The 20,952-nt window shown below is 43.3% G+C and overlaps 1 protein-coding gene across 5 annotated transcripts in view; it reads right to left on the bottom strand.

Annotated features, from left to right (window-relative positions):
* Nucleotides 1-20,952, bottom strand: part of ARHGAP44 (Rho GTPase activating protein 44) — a 167,648-nt gene that overhangs the window by 39,325 nt on the left and 107,371 nt on the right. For all 5 annotated transcript variants that reach the window (XM_038536921.1, XM_038536924.1, XM_038536925.1 and 2 more), the window contains exons 5-8: nucleotides 19,000-19,111; nucleotides 16,853-16,929; nucleotides 9,261-9,378; nucleotides 2,081-2,149 (exon numbers count right to left, since the gene is read on the bottom strand). In XM_038536921.1, coding sequence (XP_038392849.1) covers nucleotides 2,081-2,149; nucleotides 9,261-9,378; nucleotides 16,853-16,929; nucleotides 19,000-19,111 — 376 coding nt within the window. The remainder of the gene's footprint in view (nucleotides 1-2,080; nucleotides 2,150-9,260; nucleotides 9,379-16,852; nucleotides 16,930-18,999; nucleotides 19,112-20,952) is intronic.

Below are 20,952 nucleotides of genomic sequence, written 5' to 3'. Positions count from 1 at the left end.
AGAGAAGTGCAACAGGAAAATATAAATGGGGAACACTCAGAAATCCGTTTGCCTAGGGGTACCTGGGTGGCTCAGTTGGTTAAGTGTCTAATTCTTGGTTTCAGCTTAGGTCATGATCTCAGGGCTGTGGGGTCGAGCCCCGTGATGGGCTCTGCACTTAGCGTGGAGTCTGCTTGGGATTCTCTCTCTTCCCCTCTCCGCCCAGCCCTGAGTGCACACATGTGCACTCTCTCTCTCAAGTAAATAAATAAATCTTAAAAAAGAAAAAAAACTGAGTTTGTCTAGAAGACAGAGCTAAATGCTAGGCTGTATATGATCTTCGTTTCTGCAAGTGTGTTGAATATATGTGATCAGAAAATGTGTGGCTTGATCCACAATCATCAAGTACTTTGGGAATTCAATTGTTCTGACTCTAGTGATGCAGCCTGAACACCCAATTCTCTCAATTAGTCTGTTTTGATCATCTCACTACTAAAATAGCTGCTGAGGGACGCCTGGGTGGCTCACTGGTTGAACGTCCGCCTTCAGCTCAGGGCATGACCCCGGGGTCCTGGGATCGTGTCCCACATCGGGCTCCCCACAGGGAGCTTGCTTCTCCCTCTGCCTGTGTCTCTGCCTCTCTGTGTCTCATGAGTAAATAAATAAAATCTTAAAAAAAAAAAAAAACAGCTGCTGAAATGTTAACAAGAGCAGATGAACCCCAGTAAGCAACAGGTCTGCCATTTCTGTTCAGAACCCCCCCCCCATAACTGGGTGCGTGTGAGGGAAAGGGGAGGAAATCGCTCTGTTTAAATGCTTGGCGTGGCTTGTTTACAGTTATATCTAAGTAAAATAACTAGAAACTATCAAGAATTAAACCAAAAAAAAAAAAAAATCGGAGCACTGAAATAAATGGTACATAAATGCCAAGCCGGCAGTCCAAGAGAAGACTTGGAATGTCAAAAATGTCATTAGTTCCAGAAATTCTAAAATATTATCTCTGTAAATATACCCAGTGGAATATACTTGAGAAAGTGCTATTATTTTAAAACAAACTTTCCGGGCTGGAAGGAATGCTTATCAGTTCTTTTTTAGGGTCAGAGGAACGTCTCTGAAGGTCTGGACCACTCACTGGTCACAGCACTGGGGGGACTATTACCAGGCCCAGGGCACTTCTGCCACAATTATAATTTTAAAAATTTTCAGGATTTCTCCTCCTTACTTTCCTTATCCCATCACTTCCCCAGTTCATGTAAGGTTTGAGTTTTGTCCCCAGCTTTAAAGGCAGGTGATCTTAACTGGATTTTTAATTTGTATTTTTTTCTCTCAAGTTATTTATTTATTAGTTTTTCAAATTATTGCTGGCTTGGTTTGGTTTGGTTTTTTACTTGCCTTGCACTTTCCCTGGTAAAGAGCCAGGGTCTTAATTATTTGGACCTGATTATTCAAGTATGGATGACTCAGATCCTGTTTCTCGATGGTCTAAATCTGCTCTCATCAAGGAGAGACAGGCATACAGGCTACATTAATCATCCTTTACTTACTTGTCCTTGTCTTTGGCCAAAATCGAAATGAGAGACAATTACGGACTGAGGGCGGGGTTGGCTTCTTCTCCCCAAGTTTCTTGTTTATGACAGACCCAGGTTTTTTAACCTCGGCCCAAATGACATTTGGGACTGAGTCATTCTTAGCTGTAGGGGACTGTTCTGTGAATTGTAGGATGGATACTTAACAGTGTCCCTGACCTATTCTCCCTAAATGCCCTTCCCCTAGTGGTGACAGCCCAAAGTGCCTGCAGACATGGCTGAAGATCCACTGGAAGAGAGGATAAAATCACCTCTGGTTGAGAACCACTGCCACAGACCACAGAGTGGCAATAATCCTCATGGATAGGTTGAGTTTTATTATTACGTTTGTAGAGAAATCCATACAAGGAGAAGTAGAAGACCAGATTTATTCAGACACAAAACAGTTAAAAACTGTACTCTATCCCATGGCGTGCTCCACCAAGGGCCATTCGGTTCCATGCCACATTCTTTCCCATCCACACCCTGGCTCTTGTGAACAGACAGTAAGTGCTCTTACCTTCCCGGACCCTTACCGTTTGAAAGTAGTTTGCATAGTCAATTTCTTTGGCCACAAAACTGTACATGTCTGCCGATAGCTGGTCCTGTGGAAGGTAAAATGCACAACCAAGGTAAAACACAGAACAATCGAGCCGCTAACACATGAGTCTAGACATCACAGAAGCAAGAGGCTTTGCTGCTGTTTAATCTCATTTTTAATAAGTCCCAACATGTCACAAGACTTTTCTCTTGGACATTCCCATGTTTCCCAACCATGACTCTGGGGAATGAGTAAGTGTGGAGAGAGCACCTATGCCAGCAGTTTCCCCTGGGGATTGTAACACATGAACCACGTCCAGAGTCAGGAAAGCTGGTGTGGGGGAGTGATGTGCAAATTACTTCCCTACGTCTCTGCATCCTATGCTACCACTCCTGAAATGGTCCACCATTTCCTCTCCTTGATGGCTGTACTGCTTTGCTGTCCTTCATCCCCAGTACTGAGTGGCCAATCACAACCATGTGGGAAATAGGTGGAAACACACCAATTTGGGGAAAATCAGATAAGAGATGGGCAGGTTCAAAGGAGGGCTGCTGATTCATAATTTGGGAAAACCAGGATTTAGTCAAGGTCATGGGCAAATTTCCTGGTGTTAACTGTCCTCCACCACCCAGCTCTCTCTGGGATCAGGGAGGCAATGACATAACATGGCATCTGAAACTATTCCTCCGAAAATAGTTTGGTTTCATGTCCATAGCGAGGTCCAATAAAAGTACATCCTGAGAAGGATGTAGACTCTGTCACTAACCATGTTTCTTGGCATGCCATGTCTTGGACCTTGTTGGCACAAGTTAGGTGATCCCTAAATGTCCTCCCTGTTTGGTAGCCTAGGGCAGGAGATCTTTATAAGGGATGCTTCGTTGAGAAGAATCTGTGATGTAAGAGTTGAGGAAGATGTGAGAACAGCACAAGAAAGCTGATCCAGATGTTGAATGAATTCAAGCAAGCAACTACACACTTCAGGAGGAGCCTGATTCACGGAACCCTCAAACATTCTGCACCAACCCCATAACCCTCAGCCCCTCCAGCTGCCAGTGTGAAGCTATTCTCAGAGCACTGCGATGTGAGCAGCAATCTGTTTACTTTTCTAGTATCCTTGACAGGTAAAGAGTGGGAAAGAGTTCTTGCACCCAAGGTATGGAGTTAAAAGGGAAATCTGTTCTCTGGAGAGCTTTAAGCACAGGTTAATCAATGCTACACTTGGTCCAGTTTCAAAGAGTGAAGAAAGAGGGGGGAAAATGAATTAACATTCGTTGGGAACAGTCTAGGTGCCAGGCACAATGTTACATGGAGTTCTCATCTAACTCTCTTAGCTTAAGTGCTGAATTCCCAATTAGCTACCAAGAGTTCGAGGATCTTATCAGGTCTGGCCTCCACCATCTTAAATGTGTTTCGCTGTTGTAAGAGATGAAGAAACACAGGCTCAGAAATGGTGCCTTTCCCTGGGCATAAAATGTGTTCTAAGCCTCAGCTCATCCTCACTAGAGCATCCCTGCAGTGAAAGCCTTTGTTGGGCTGCTAAATCTAGCAAAGGTTCTAGAGGAATCAACTTCGTCTGTCATCCCCACAGCCACTTCGGCCAGGAGATATCCATCACTAGCCATTGTGAGGGAGGTATGTCAAGTCAGGGAAAACACAAAGGGTCAGTATGGCTTGGTAGACGGAGAAAAGGGAGGGACTCCCCCCACCTCGAAAGACTAAATGTCACGCTAAATACACTGTCAATGACTCAGCATTTGAGCTTTGCCAAAAGATGATCTTAGAAAAGTCAGACAGATTGTCTTGTCTCTGAGTGCCCTCAGGAACACCAAAGGGTTTTTCAAAGGTATAATTAGATTACTGTCTTACTGAGTTAACAATATGGATCCCAAATAAGCTGCACTGCAAGTCAGAAATAAAAGTGGACACTAAATCCAATTTCCATGTCTCTAAATCATTAGTGAATTTTCTTTATAAAGAAAAAAAATGACATCAAGAATCACCAGAATTTAATGTTTCAAAAATCATCTGTTTTGTGATTTTGCAACTAACCTACACTCAGAAAGAGAGAGTAAATAATCAAGTTCACCTGCAACCCCATCACACAGAGATAAGCTGGAAACACCAGGATGTCTGTTCATTTTGTATCTATTTTAATCAGTCATATGTTTCATATGATTGCTTGGTTTACAAAAATCGAACCAGACTGTTTTGCAGCTCATTACCCCCCCAGATAAACACTCTTTCTAGTGGTCACATGATATTTAATATGTGGCTGGATCATGTGTCTATTGCTGGATATTGTGTTTCTAATTTTTCAGTATAACAACACTTGAAAAGCATTTGTTCACACAGGTGTGCATCCATCTCTTGATTATTTCCTTAGGACATATTCTGTAGTTTAAAATGAATTTTGGTTATGTATTTCCTTACAGTTAAATTTAAAAGTATTAGCAAGATAATAATGACTTGGGAAATTAGGGCTTCTGGTTAAAAAAGAAAAAAACATGACACCTGGGCATATCATATTCAAACTTCAGAAAATAAAAAATAAGGAATATTGAAAGAAGTCAGAGGTTAAAAACATTTACCAAGAGAAAAACAAAGATGAGAATTACATCTGACCTCACCTCAGAAACCATGTGAGCCAGAAGAGGGTGGAGTAAAATATTTAAAGTGTTGAGAAGAACAACAAAACAAGAACAAAACCCGCCAACCTAGAATTCTGTACCCTACAAAATTACCTTCTAAAGGGACTTGAAGAAACTTACAGAATTTGTTGTCCATAGAGCTGTCTGATGAGAAATGCTAAAAGAAAGTTCTTTAAGGTAGAATGCAAAAGATATAGGTCAGAAACTCTGACCCACACAAAGAGAGGCAGAGCATCAGAGAATGGGTAGTGAAACTAGGATAAAACTTTTTTCTTTTTTGTCTTTTAAAGATTTTATTTATTTACTCATGAGAGACACAGAGACAGAGGCAGAGCCACAGGCAGAGACAGAAACAGGCTCCCTGTGGGGAGCCCAATGTAGGACTTGATCCCAGGACCCCAGGATCATGACCTGAGCCAAAGGCAGATGCTCAACCACTGAGCCACCCAAGTGTCCCTAAAACTTTTATTTTTCTTATTCTTAATTGAAAAGATAAGTTTATTGAGAATGATAGCAATAATGTATTCACATATATGTCAATGTATCCATGTATTCAGATACACACACATGAATATATTGATACATTCATATAAACACACCTGTCCTTATGTCTGCTTATGTACAAGCCAGTGGAGGGAACCAGGGATATTTTGTTACTAAAAGATACTTGCACTATATATGAAATGGTATCTAGCTATTCCAAAGTCCACTTGGCTTAGTTGTAAATGTATACTACAAACTCTAAGGCAACCACTAAAACAAAACAAAACAACAACAACAACAAAAAAAAAGTATAAGTGATATGCTGAGAAAGAAAGAAAACCATATGAAATGCTAACATAAAACCTCAAAAGGTAGAAAACCTGAAGGCAGAAACAGTAAAGAATAAGGGCAACAAGTAGAAAACAGGAACAATTATGATAGATATTAATCCAACTACATTCAATAATTGTTTAAACAACAATAAAAATCCACCAATTAAAAGACTGAGATTGTCAGAGTGAATCAAATACCACAGCCTAACTATATAAGAGTGACAAGAAAACCACTTTCAGTGTAAAAATATGTACAGATTAAAAGTAAAAAGATGGAAAAAGAGGAACATTTGGGTGGCTCAGTGGTTGTGTGTCTTTGGTTCAGGTAGTGATCCCAAGGTCCTGGGATCGAGTCCTGCATCGGGCTCCCTACAGGGAGCCTGCTTCTCCCTCTGCCTATGTCTCTGCCTCTCTCTCTGTGTCTCTCATGCATAAATAAAATCTTTAAAAAAGATGGAAAAAGACAGTCTGTTAACACTAATGAAGAGAATGTGGGAGTGGCCTCTATGTCACAGCAACTGGAATACAGAGCAAGAGAAATTATCAGGAATAAAGAGGGACAACATCAATGCTAAAGGGATCATTCTACAAGATGTAATAATCCTTTGTGTGTATGCACCTGACAAGAGAGCATCAGAGTACATGGGGCAAAAGTGACAGAACTGGAAGGACGAATACAGGAATCCATTATCATCATTGGAGACTTGAACACCATCCATCAGAAATGGACAGATCCAATAGACAGAACAGTGGTTGTGGACATAGCTGAACTCAACGGCGCCATCCATTACTAGACAGAGCTGACAACCACAGACTACGTCATCCAACAGCAGCAGAATACACGTTCTTCCCAAGCTCACGAGGAATGTCTACTAAGAGAGATCACATCATGGGCCATAAAACATATTTTAACAAATCTAAAAGAATCGAAATCATATGGTGTTGGCTCTCTGACCACCATACAATTGAGTCAGAAATAAAATCACAGAAATAGAGCTGGAAAACCCCCCAATACTTGGAGATTAAACACCCCAATGCTGAATAACAACCCACTTTAAAAGTGGGCAAAAGATCTGAACAGACATATCACCGAAGTATAAATACAGATGGCAAGTAACCATATGAAAAGATGTTCATCATCTTACAGCATAAGGGAAATACAAATTAGAATAATTTGCACCCCTGCTGGAACGTCCCATAGTCAAAACACAGACCACACCAAATGCTTTAACCTTAGTGGAAGATCCCTGGAACCATTTCCCATGCAAAGGAATACATGCATATAAACAAGTTTTTTAATGGCAGACATCAAAAAAGTGACAAATAGCAGACTCGAAAAAATGATCTGCAACACGAGAGACAGAAGAACGTGTAATACCCCAATGCAGAGAACTTATATAAATTGATATTTAAGAAAAACAGAAATGTCAGTCCAGTTACCAAGACAAATAGGCAATTTACCAACCTGGCAATGTCTATGCATATCTGAAGACTAGCCAATAAAGACACAAAGGTATACTCAGCACCACTAATATTCAGGGAAATTAAAATTACAGTAGCATAGAGATAAGATAGCTTTATCCCCTCCCCCCCAAAAAAGCAGACTGGCAAAAGCTGAAAACAGGTACAATATATGTCACAGAGAAAGATGTGGGGAAACGTGCAATTCTGTATATTGCTGGTGGGAATGTGAACTGGTACTTCCTTCTTAGGGAAGTGAACTGTCACTATCTATTAAACTTTAAAATGTAGAGTCTTTGATCTAAAAATATCACTTTGGAGCAGCTATCATATAAAAAAAATTACCAGTGCATAAGAATATAAAGATGTTGACTGTATTATATTACTTCTGGTGATGGCAAAAAACAAAACATACTAGTTTGAGTATCCATCAACAGGAAAAATGTTACACAAGTCGGGTGTATATATGTCCCCACGATGGAATAATATGGACTTTATTAAAAAGATTACATTAGATGTATAGCTACTAACCTGGAGAGATATCCAGGATGGATTGAGAAAAGCAACTGGTAAATTAATATGAACAAGAGAACTAACTATTCTATAAACACACATACAAACAAAACAAGTAACTGGGAAAACTCTCGACGAGTGTGTATGTTATGAAAAAAAGAGGTGGGAGTCTACAACTGGCCTCCTCATCTTTTATGGCCAATGGGCATGTAATAGAGTGGCACCATGAACAATAATTCTGAACCAATATTGGTGAGGAGGGGTATCTGGTCATCCTCTCTGGAAACAACCCCAGAGGGGTTGCTGGGCAGGAATGGGGGGCTATTACTGATATTTTTCTTGATATATTTTCATACTTTTTCACTGGTTATGGTGAAATGCATTACTTTTTTAATCTGTGAACATGTTTTTTGGTAAAGACAGCAGATGTAAAAAGCTGCAGAACAGTGTATTAAACTTCCGTTCTGACGCACTTGGAGAGTCATATCCCGTATCCCCTCTAGACCACTGTCTCTCGTCTGTTACAGCATAATTTTCTAAGAAATAGAATTCTTAACTAAAGAACACATGGGTAGACACCACATGGGTAGCATGGATAGACACCACACAGAGTAAAAGTGAAACTGGTGTGATTGTTACACTTGGTGAATGGCACCAGCTAGGTATTTGCCATTGACACCACAGCTCAAATGATAAATCAGCTGTACTCACGATGAATCTTGGATCTGATGAAGTGTTTCGAAGTCTTACTTTGCCTGATTCCCATAGTACCGTAGGCGGAGAGGTCATGAATTCTTTACCAACTTGTCAGTGTTTCTAATTCTGGAGAGCAATTCTATCAGCCCCTGAATGTCACCTGAATGCAAGGCTGAAGCCACTCATGCAGAGATAAGCCAGTGGGCAAGCTGACAAGATCAGAAAAAGCCACAAAGAACAGAGATGTGTGCACGCAAAGTGGCTCTGCTCTTTTAAAACCATATGAGATTAAGACAACAGGTGGGTACCCAGCCGACTTCCAGAAACAGGAATTGGATCTCCTCATTCCTTGGATCTAAACAGCAACAGACATATGGATGCACGTACACACGGGGTATCATGAATGCTATCTTGCTAGTTTTGCTCCATGCAACATCTGTGGCCAAGATGGAAAACATCTGAACAGGTGCAACAAAGGGCATCTGACATTCCTGAGTTCAGAGCCATGGATTTCTTAGAATGAGGCAGTTCTCTCTTGACAAGTGGGAACTCCTCTTTTCCCTATCTCCCTGGTCAGCATTTCAAGTTCACAGCTGAGGACGTCCCCAGAGGCAAGAGATTGGTTAAGGGACTCAGGGAATATTACGAGGTGAACAAAAAGATAAAACCATTTACCATCTACAGAGAGTCAAGGCTGGTCTACTGTCTAAATTCTCGACTGTTCTGACTCCATTCTGCGGGACTCAGATGCCTTACAAAAGCTTCACAGAGACACTGAGGCCATTTCTTCTGTGCCTGCCATGCAGGAACCCTGGTGCTAACCCACTGCTGCACTCCCTACTCATTGAGGCCGCCTCCAAGCCCCAATTCTTAAGGCTCATCCCAGCCTCTGGAGATGCTAGTGAGCAAGCTTGGTGACATTCAGCTCATCCAGAGCTCACGCTTAGGGTTTTAGTCCAACACCAGTGAAGAAAGAAGGACTCTTTCAGTGCCACCCCTCCCCATTTGTCCCGGTAAAGAGAAGCAAAGAGGTGGGGGGTACCCTGCAAATCTCCACTCTGTTGGCAGCCTCTTCCATTTCTTCCCTGAGGGCATCGGCTTTGGCACCCGCAGGTTGTAAGCCACTGGACAAACCTGAAGATTTGGAAGTCTGCTGCCACCTGATGGAAAACAGGAGGAAAAGAAGAGAGGCGTGAGACAGGTAGAGAGCCCCCGGAGCACCGTGGGAACAGGAACGGGGGTTACAAACATTGTCCAGGGGGAAGGAGGGCAGCTGTGGCTGGACGCAGGGGCTCAGCTGTCCCTTGGGATGGAGCAGGCATCCCCCCAGCTTGCCATCAACATTCCCTGACCGTCCCGTGGGCTCTGAGTCTAGAGACGCTCGCCAATCTGGCTGAATCCAACCATGGGTACCAGCTGAGAGGAGCAGAAGAGAATGTAAATTAATCTGAAAACTCCAAAAATAATCTCCACTGGCCAGCACAAAAAGCCTCCTATCAACATTCAGATACTGCATTTATCTTATTTCCTTCAACTCTGCATGGAGAACACCGGTCATTGGAAGATGCTGCTCTGGAAAGTTCCATGGAGAAGTACAAATGCAGGGATCCACAATAGGTTCTGGTTACATGGAGTCTGTAAATTCGACGGCTCATGGGGGCCGTGGAGTAAGAGCACTGAGTCAAATGGGTCATTATCTTAAAAACTAGTCTACCCAGGGTCCCTGGGTGGCTCAGTGGTTGAGCATCTGCCTTTGGCTCAGGTCATGATTCCCCCTAGGATCGAGTCCTACATTGGGCTCCCCACAGGGAGCCTGCTTCTCCCTCTGCCTGTGTCTCTGCCTCTCTCTGTGTCTCTCATGAATAAATAAATAAAATCTTTAAAAAAAAAACTAGTCAATCCTTTATTTCTTACTTGTAACTGGGATATGAGATGCACAAACACTTCATGGCCCTAAGAAAAACAATAGTGTCACCAGGGTGACAAAGGGCAGCTAAAGCTAACACCTGATTCCTGACTGCAGGCTCTGGAAGTCAGGAGGGACACTGAAGGGAAGTGGAAGGGGACCCTGGTGCAGGTGCTGCCCTACCTCAATTGATAAAAGAAGCTGCGAACTGTCATGTGAACCCTCCTGATGAGGGTTTGCTATTAGCAAAAAAAGAACAAAATAAAGGATTCTGTGTTACTTAAAAAATATATGTTCACAGTGGCAGAGGGTGGGCACCTGGGTGGTTCAGTCGGGTACACTTCAGACTCTTGATTTCGGCTCAGGTCATGATCTCGGGGTCATGAGACTGAACCCCCCAACCCCCTCGCCCCACCCACAGGATCAAGCTTTGCACTCAGCAGGAGTCTGCTTGAGATTCTCTCTTTCCCTCTGCTTCTACTTATACTTACTTTCTCAAAAAAATAAAATATTTTTAAAAAATGCATTCACAGGAAAATTGCTTAAAAAGGCTTTGGGATGTCATGCTGGCTTGAAGGTCCAGAGATGGACACACAAGTTTTGGGAACTATTCCTCATCCGAGAGAAGAATTCAGGGCAAATTAGCAAGGAACTATTCTATTCAAAGATGCTGGACACTCTAAACTCACAGATATGGATTAGCAAAAATTCCTGGGTAGTTCTTTCTCATAATGGTTTGCCAGTCAAAAATGATATACTTAATAAACCTCGCAGGTTTAGCCATTTGAAACAAAGTATTAAAGTGTTGTGAAGACTTTGTGTGTGTGTGTGTGTGTGTGTGTGTCAAATAAAACAGAAGATGCCATGGCTGTAATTTAGATTGCTGATAATGAACATGGTAGATTATGAGATTAAGCTCAGGGGCGCCTAGCTGGCTCAATTCATAGAGCATGGGGCTCTTGATCTCAGGGTCACGAGTTTAGGCCCCACGTTGGGCATGGAACCTACTTAAAAACAAATAACAAATTAAAAAAAAACATTTAAAGCTATAACCACCATGTAGCTCATACTACCTGAAGAAAAAACAAGGAACCAACATATATGTGAAAAAAATAAAGTGACCACAGATGCTGATTTTTATGGCTTCGAAGATCTGGGCTTGATTTAAAACAAAACAAAACAAAACAAAAAAAACCACGGATATACTTAAAATGTGTCTATTAAGACATCTTCCCAAGTTATTCTTTTCTTTCCTATTTCCCTCTATTTCCCCCCACCCCCTGAATTCTACTCCTTAGATAATACCTTGGTAGTTTAAAAACAGGTTTTTCCTCTCCCTTTAAAGGGAACTTTTTTTTGCAATAGAGAAGTAACCTACTTTGAGATTACAAAATAGTGATGAGATGCAAAATGAGATCATGGAAATCAAACAGTAAAATAGCAAGGAAAATATGGAAAAATGTGTATGGATAGTAATCTGCTGAGAAAAGAGACCTCCTTAATCATGAATTTCAAGGTATGGTGGCCTTGTCAGACATCTATTCTACAAATAAATGCAAGGATTTTCCTGTTCCGTCAAGAGAAGAAAGAGGGATTCCTCACTAAGATGTCTGAGCTTTAAAATTTGCAGAACAGAAACTTCTGGGCATGAAGGAGGGCATGGAATGTAAGGAGCACTGGGTACTTTGTGCAACTGATGAATAACTAAACTCTATCTTTGAAATTTGTAAATAGTCTATGTTAATTAATTGAATTCACATAAAACAAAATAGTACAATAAAATAAAACGAAGAAGAAAGTTCAGCTCTGATGTGACATCATCATTTGCAGGGAAAGTTGCCATTGCTACAGGACCTGGGGGACGTGGAGATGGAATACCACCTTTAATAAAGGAGAGAAAAGGGCCAGAAGTAAGGGTATGGAATTTTAGGGATCAGGAAAAGGGTCAAGAGGGCAAATGCAAGAGGAGTTCAGGGCAACAGGAAGTCGAAAAGAAGAATTTTTGGAAGGCAAACAGGAAGGTTCCTTTAGAGGGACATTTATTATTTCATCTGTCCAGTCTCCTTCCCTTTGTCATTGGCATCCTCTGATCTGTGAGGCCTTGCCCTACTCATACTCGGATGTGTGGGCAAAAGGGAGCTGCTCGGTTGGGTTTTTGTTGTTGTTGTCATCGTCATCATTGTTTAAGATTTATTTATTTGACAGAGACAGAGAGCAGAGTAAGGGCCAGAGGGAGGGAATATCTAAGCAGACTCCTGCTGAGTGCAGAGCCTGATGCGGGGGCTTGATCTCATGACCCATGAAAGATCAGGACCTGAGCTGAAAGCAAGAGTCAGACACTTCACCGACTGAGCCACCCAGGCGCCCTGGGAAGCTGACAGTTTTGCATAATCCTCACCTATGAGCAGATCAGGTGAGGGTCCCTGATGCAAACCAAGCCCATGCTCATCCTTCATCACCTTGACCAACGTACAGGCCAAGGAAGTGGCATGGAAGCAAAATCAAGGTACACGGACCCTCTCCTCTGTACTTTCAGAATCAGAACATAAGGAATAGGTGTTGTGCTGGGGAGCTATGAGCCCAAGGGACCATGAAGACACTGGATCTAAGATGTCTGTATGCAGAGAGGCAGGAGGTGGAGAACGGCTTGTGACCCAACAAGATTCTGCTGTCCGTCCCAGAGGTACTTAAATCTGCCACATTTCCAGAATTCACTCCTAATAAGCTACTTCTTTAATTCCACGAGCTGCCCAGTATCCATCCCCAAGTGCTCCCATTTTATTAAATCAGTTCACCTGCTTCCAAAGAAAGCAGGTGTCTTAATCTGCTCAGGCTGCCATCACAATATACCATAGACTGGGTGGCTTTAAGCAATAGAAATTCGTTTTCTCACAGTTCTGGAGGCTGGAAGCCCCAGATTGAGGTTCTGGCAGGGTTTGGGTCTGGTGGAGGCTCTCTTGCTGCCTCCTCACTTGTCCTCACATGGTCTTTCCTCCAAGCGACTATGCAAAGAGAAAGAAATCACTCTCTTCCTCTTATTCTAAGGCCACCAATCCAATTGGATCAAGGCCCTATCCTTATGACCTGACTTAACCTTGATTACTTCCTAAAGGCCCTACCTCCAAATATAGTCACATTAGGGGTGAGGGCTTCCACCTGTCAATTTGGGGAGAAAGGGCGAAATTTAGTTCACAGCTATTCAGCAGAAACGTGAAGTATCCTGGACCCAGAAGGGTTGATCTTGAGATATATGCTCAGAAAAAAAGAGAGGCAGACTTTGGGAAGGAAGGGGGCTCCTTCTGTAACCACTCCCAAACCAAACCTATCACAGAAAAGACATTTGTGCTATAACAGAAAGGAGGGAAACTGAGTGGAGGAAAAATTAGAGAGGAAGACAAACCATAAGAGACTCCTAACTCTGGGAAACAAAGGATTATGGAAGGGGGGAAGGTGAGGGGGTGGGGGTGGGTGATGGGCACTAAGGAGGGCACTTGATGGCATGAGCACTGGGTGTTATACTGTATGTTGGCAAATTGAATTTAAATAAAAAAATTTAAAAATAAAAGACTTTTGTGTATCATTCAGTTCAATTCAATTCAATTCACAATCTTTAATTCAGCATAAAGCTTGAGTTTTCCTTCAGCCTCCTTATCTATTATTTCTCAGCTTTTAAGCTTTGGTCTTGTCTGAGGATATTAAGGCTGGTATAATTGGCTTTTCAAGCAGGCAAGCCAGATTTACTCAAATAGAAGCAAATATTACACCTTGGATTCAGACCTAATTAAATATTGGATTAATGATCTGATTTGACAGCATCCACCCAAGTTGTAGTAGAATTCAAAGATCCAGTCATAATGATCAAAAGCATGTCTCCACCTGGGATACGCCATTTAGTTCTGGAGAGGGTGACTCGTGGAGGGCAAAAAAGGACGAAGGAAACATTTGGTGATCCCACAAAGAACACACACTAACGTGTGCTGACTGACCACAATGGGAAGTGGGGTGGCGGTGCTGGGTAGGGAGAGCTCAACTGTTCCAAAAGAGCAGCTGATGATCCTTGCTATTCAATAGCACAGCAGTTGGTCTTACAGTCTCTGCTGTATCTCGAGATACAGTCCTCATGTTAGCTGGAGGGGGAAGGGTTAGGGGAAAGGCAGGAAATTGGGGTGGGATGGCTTCTGAAAAGACAAAGGTTGTCAAGGGTCTCAGCTGAAGTTTAGGAGCATCAAAATCTGGGCAGAGATTTCCTTGCCAAATCCCAACATACAAGAGATGATAAGCTGAGAACGCAGAAGAATTCATTAAAATCATGGAAGACACGTTTGGAATGATGCTTCTCTATGGTTTGGAATCCATACGCCACTTAGTGTCACCATTAAAAATGCACCACATGACTAGATGGATCATGACTCCTGCCTACTTTCCCTCTCATAAGGAGACTGAACAGGGGCACCTGTGTGGCTCAGTGGTTGAGGTTCTGCCTTCAGCTCAAGTCGTGATCTCGGGGTCCTGGGATTGAGTCCCACATGGGGCTCTCCACAGGGAGCGTGCTTCTCCCTCTGCCTATGTCTCTGCCTCTCTGTGTCTCTCATGAACAAATAAATAAAATCTTTAAAAAAAAAAGGGGGGGGGAGGAGACTGAACAAAAATAGGTACATAGAGGTGGCAACAACAAGCCCTGATGCTAGCATCTGGCCTTCTGACCAGAAGCTCTGTTGCTGGAAATTCAGGTTTCCCTTACAGAGGCAGAGCGATCTCAGAGCTAAGAACCAGGTCCCCATGGTGAAGGAAATCACTCTACAAACCCAAGAGCAAGGTGACCACCACCATCCTAACAGTGGGACAATCAGCAGGTCTTTACTCTTCATGTGACTCCGCAGATGTGGGCCTTGAATGCTGACATCATGGAAGGCAACTAGACGTGGTCCGAGGGTGCCACAGTCAGCGATACCAAATCCCCACGCCCCATGAAACCTGCTCTGTCTTCCTCCACAGGTGCTAAGGAGAGAGCTTCAGTCCTGAGTCAGAACTCTGACACGTTCCCTCCTCCTCTTCCTCCTTCACAGAAGGAGATGAGCTTCGGGATCACAGCCCTCCTTCCATAGGCAACAGGATGTAAAATCCATCCTGTTCACTTTGATGTGTACCTGGCATTTACAGCAAAGGGTAGTGCTTTTCACCTTAGAGTAGGGCTCTAAGATTCTTTAAATGGATTCATTTTGAGGAAGCGAATCAACTTTTTGTAAGAGGTGTGGGTTCAGATGTCCAAAAGTACTAGGGCAGATCGAAGTTCCACAAAATTAACTAAAGAAATCTTTGTTTTTCTGTTGACCTAACCTGTTCTATTCCCGGTCTTGGGGGAAGTGCCCTATACTTCATATCAGTCCAGATGCAGAATTCCAGTTAGTTAAGGCCCAACTAGTTAAGGCAGCAGCTTCTTTTTGTAAAGCGCTTGGGAAGTACTGTGACGAATGTGATCTCAACTGACACTCAAGAAAACCTCCTCACGTCCACCCACCAATGGCGCTACTACTTGTGTGCAGGTGACTGAACTGAGACTCTCAGAGGTTGACTTGACAAAGCTCACAGGTCTAGGAAACAGGTGACCTGGATCTCACCACCTTTCCTTCTGACTCCCAGTTCAGGACTCTACCTTATATCTCTCAGCCCCAATACATCCCTATACTCTGACTTTATTACTTATCCTCAGGAAAATTAAAAAGCAGTAAGGAGAGGATTAAGATCGATGTGCAAAGAGCCTGTGGTAAAACCAAAATGTTCCTTCCATATTCTTATTCAGGAACCTGCATTCCTTCACTTTGCACACCCCGCTGCAGAATTTAGAAAGTTATATATGCACCATGAGGACATGTGGCGGTCAGAGTCAATGGCATCTCAGTGCCTCTGGCGACCCCCTTGCTGTAACAGGTACTTTCTGGAGGCTTCACAAAGAGAGCAGCATAGCTAGAATGCTGCTTCCCTCATAAAGGTCTCAGGCTCAGAGAGCGGCTACAGAAAGGGGAGAGATACATCACTGGCTTCAGGTAAAGGTGGGCAGACCCCAGAATCAGAAAATTGCCCCCTTCTTATAGACCCAACACCCCACCCACCATGTCTCTTTGATCTCAGCTCCTACCATGTCCCCTGTTGGTTCCTACCCTAGCCATGCTGCCTTGGTGCTGGACCCTGAATATAGCAGCCTGATCCCACCCCCGCCCCCCACACACACACACATGCCATGGGCCTTTGCATGTGCTGTTCCTGCTATCATGGAGAGTTCTGCACTTGAACTCTGCATGGCTGCCTCCTCGTCATTTAGGTCTCAGATCATGTGTCATCTCTAAGAAGCCTTCTCTGTTTTAACCTACCTAATATTGTTGCTTCCCTTTCTCCATGAATGTCTTCCAAAACTGCACCATGCTACCTTCTTTACAGGACTTACGGCTGCCTGAAATCGCCACGGGTTCACTTGGCCTAGGGTCTCCCATCTCCCGCACTGGGCTACATGTAGTCCCCTTGAGAACAGGGACCGCCCCCCCTCCCCCACCTCTGGCTCACGACTCTTACCTCCAGTGCCTGGTACTTTGGGGGTATTAAGAGAAACTTAGTGAATAAAAACACACTCAACAAATGCCCCTCCCCACGACCTGCATTCCCCCCCCCCCCACCAAATACGATCACTATTCCTTCCAAGAAGGCAAGAGGAAAGCAAAGAAACCCTTCTGTACCTTGTTCGTGAAGAATCCATGTCCAGCACCAACTTGGCTAAATGTTTCCTCTGCTTCTGAATGTTTGGGATTTCCACCTGTGGTTACAGGACAGAGTCAAATCCAGATAAATTCTTAAGGACTACTGACAGCCATCGAACAAGTATGCTGGAGGCTTCCGAGTCCTTATTTCCAGAGGAAACCCTCAAGTCTTTGGCCTGAACTAACCTCTGCTCTTTCTTCGCTGGATGCCTGCCAGGCCTCCCCCATCAGCCAAACCCTGTTTTGGGCTCTGCACTCCTCTGCTCCCTAATGCCTGGCCTCATTCTTGCTCCCACCTCAGCCAGCAAATACAAGCCCCATCCCAGCTCTGCCCACAACACTAGGGCCACAAGTGGGGAGAAAAGCAGAAAGGACTGACACACAGACCTAATTCAAAACATACAGCAGCGGGATGATGGGGCCTAGTCTCAGGAGACCTGAGACCCGATGGGGAATGCAATCAGGATGTATTTTTATCGAAATAAAGTAAGACTTTTTTTTCCAAAATAAATACCAAATAAACATTTCCATGGCTCTGCTCAGTTATGACAAGTTCTTCCACAGTGGCTGTATGTGGATGCTCTTTTTATATTTTTATTTCTAAAAATGACTTCCCTGAACATCCCAGTGTGGGATTTTTGTGTCCAGGCTCAGCCCAAGCAGGGCAGGAAGTGAGAACTTAAAAGGGAACACTGGCTGTATGCTAAAACCAAAATCATCTCAGGGCACGGCTTTTATATAGAAGGAAAAAGCATGAGGAAGATCTTCTGAGTGGGGGTGAATAATGTTGTAGAGGGTAACAATTTCTGACAAGGAAGAGAAAAAGTGGCTCCTCCAGTCATTGGAGAGCCCAGAAGCAAAGCTTGGAGGGTCACCCAGACATCTGGTTGGTAACCAGCAAGTCTCAGCACCCAAGTCAAACACATCCCTTGGGTTTGCGTCAGGCTTTGCCTGGGGCCCCAGACCACCTTTAGGAAGAGCAAAGGGGCTCTCATGCATGCTCTTGGCTGGGCAATGGCCAGGACGGCATCTGAGAAGTCTAGAACTGATCGCTGCCAAACCATCATAAATAGAATTTTCTCCTTGAACACCTTTAGGCACCTTGGTTAATTATTTGCCCATACATCTTATCATAGAAATTGCACCAGGGGATGTAGAAGTGCTGGGGGCAGTCTAGGAAGGAATCCAGACATGGTCTAGGGCCATGCTGTCCAATATGATAGCCTCTAGCTCCCTGTGGCTACCCCATTTTAAATTCGAATAAAAAACATTAAATAAAACTTAAAATTGGGTTCCTCAGTCACACTAACCACATTTCTAGAGCTTAACAACCACAGGTAGCTAGTGGCTAGCAAACTGTGCGGATGCTGAGCATCTTCATCACTGCAGGCTGTTCTACGGGACAGCACTGGAGAGGTCTTACATGATCGATTCAAGGCAACTGGCAGGAGGTCCAGGGTTCAAGGTAAATAAAATCCCCAAACCATTTCCATTCTTAACTTGACAAAATTTCACTTGGTTGAAGCTAGCCAGATCGTCACATCGACATCAAGGTGAATTTGTAATAACATAGTTTTATTCGGTATCCTTTAAGAATCAAAGGTGAGGGGGGATTAAGAGTACGCTTGTTGTGTCGTGTTGAGCACTGAGTAATGTACGGGGCTGCTGAATGACTATATTATACACATGAAACATAATGTGTTACACTGGATTCAACATAAAAAATTTTTTTAAATAAAAAAATAATACAGTAAAAAATAATAAAACTGAATTAAAATAAAGAGAAAGGATCCATGTACACATAAGCTGCAAGAGGCCCTACAGAGAGGCCCTTCTGAGGAGAGGCTACTGTTCATTTCACGGATGACCAGAAACAGGGGCAGGGCAGGGGTGGTATAGCATGCAGACCCTGGGGGAGAAGGAGGCACAGCAGCTTTGCATCGAACCGCCCCCCTTGCCAAGTGCCAACAGAAAAGAGTGTGGGTGACAGAAGGAGCTGGCAAGCAGTGAGGGGGGCTGCCCATCGGGGGATCCCAACCATGCACATCATTACTGCACATGGGCAGTAATGATTCCTAATGAGAAGCAGTGTCACAGGCCAGGGTTGTCTCATCCCTGCGGCTTACCTCGGCCAGCAAAAACAGGGGTTCAATCACGTCTCTCTCCACCTGCAACTCAAAGTGGATCAGCTCCTGGGCCAGCTTGTCCTCTGTCTCTCCGCAGAGCTTCAGCATCTTCCTGCAACAGGAGGGGAAAAGCCACGCTGAAAACCCCTCAGAGCAAGAGGTCACCGGCATCCACAGCCCCCGGCTGGGGAAGCTTTCAGGAGACAGTGTTCCTAAACTGGCCCATTGCCGTGGCATCCCATTACCCAACTTGTTTTGTTCATTCTGATTTCCGAAATTAAACATTTTTTAAATGATGTGAAGGACCTACTGGGAAGGGAATGTGTAAGGGATTATGAGAGGTGTGGGGAGAACAGACTCCTACTTGCTGAATCTACAAGCCCGTAAGACCCAATGCTTCGATTGCCTCCTGAGTGCTAGAAAATTAGCAATAACAGACACACAAACATCTCTCAACTCATCCCAAAAACTCAATCAGGAGGCTCTCACAGAAAAAAAGATAACTCCTCCTCCTGGGCCATGGCAACTTACCTTGTATAGAATGAACAATTATCCAGTGGAAAACTGGAGTGGAAAAACCATTACGAAAGTGTATTTGTAATAAGCAAATAACAGAAGACCTGAATGTGTAGAAAGCTCTGCCATATTCTGAGACGAGAGGATGCATCATTTCAAAGACGTTAAACCCCCAAGTGGGTACATGGGTATACAAGCAGCCCTCCTTTTGCATGGTACCAGGCTAACCGAAACTCATGTAAAAGGTTTTTACAAATCAATAAAAAGTAACTGTCACTGTAATTCCAAAGCCTTTCCTATTCTTGTGTGTACACTTTTACAATCTATATAAGTGTTCACATCCAACAGGTAATACCGATACTCAACGTTCACATCAGTGGATTTTCACTGAATCTATCCTACTGCTGGCTTTTTCCATGCATCATTATCTTTGGGGCTTATGCATCTCAATACACACAAGGTTAAACCATTTTGGTGTAGGGAAGTCCATTCCACCATTTATTAAGCCTTCTGCTCATCACCAAGGCCCTTACGTCCAGGGCCGTGGTCCATGTGTGTACGGTCTGTCTGCATGTGAGAATTTTTCTGTGCAAAGGAGATGAGATATGCATCCCCTGAACCTTACTACATACTTGTTCTCCAAAGCAAAACCCAGCTTTGCTCTCAGCAGCACAGACTAGAGTTTCTAATGCTCCATGCTCTTGCCAACCTCACTACTGGTAAGGTATTTAATTTCTGCCACACTGGCGGATGCAAAATATTACCTCATCCTGGATTTAATTTGCATGTCTTGGCTACTGGTGAGACTGAATGTCTTTTCGTGTTTCAGGCCATTTCACGATCCCTCCTCCATGATGTGCTTGGTCACATTTTTTTGACTCTTTTTGAACCAGGATCTCTCTATTTGAATTTACTTGTTGGGAGTTCTTTACATGTACTTAAAAATATGTGTGTACATGGAGACGGGATTCAAATTCTTTTTCCAATTTTCTACAAATGTCAACTTCCAGGTTGTGGGCTTATCTTTGTTCTTTTGAAATGGTGTCTTTTATCTGATTCATCTATTACTTACCTCCATGCTCCTGATGCTACTTGTTAATCTCTGCCTTTTTTTTTTTAATTTTTAGCATTAGCTATTGACTACCAACTAAGGAAATAAGAATTTACCTATCTTTACACCTGCCCTCCCTGCATTTATTTATATCTTTAGTATTTGCACTACATTTTGACCCCATGTGCTATTCAGAGTTAGGCTGGTCAGATATTGTGATCACCTATCTTTCCCACACATTTGTCCTCTCTGGTTAATAACTGCCTTGCTTTGGTTAGCTTGTTTAATTATCTATAGACCTGACTGCACCCCAAATCCTCTGCCACTATTTTGTATTAAGGATACTGAACCACATTTGCTGTGAATGAATTCCATCCTGAATTCTT

This window comes from Canis lupus, chromosome 5, assembly GCF_011100685.1.
Source record: "Canis lupus familiaris isolate Mischka breed German Shepherd chromosome 5, alternate assembly UU_Cfam_GSD_1.0, whole genome shotgun sequence".
NCBI lineage: Eukaryota > Metazoa > Chordata > Mammalia > Carnivora > Canidae > Canis > Canis lupus.
This window is presented reverse-complemented; position numbering and strand designations above follow the sequence as displayed.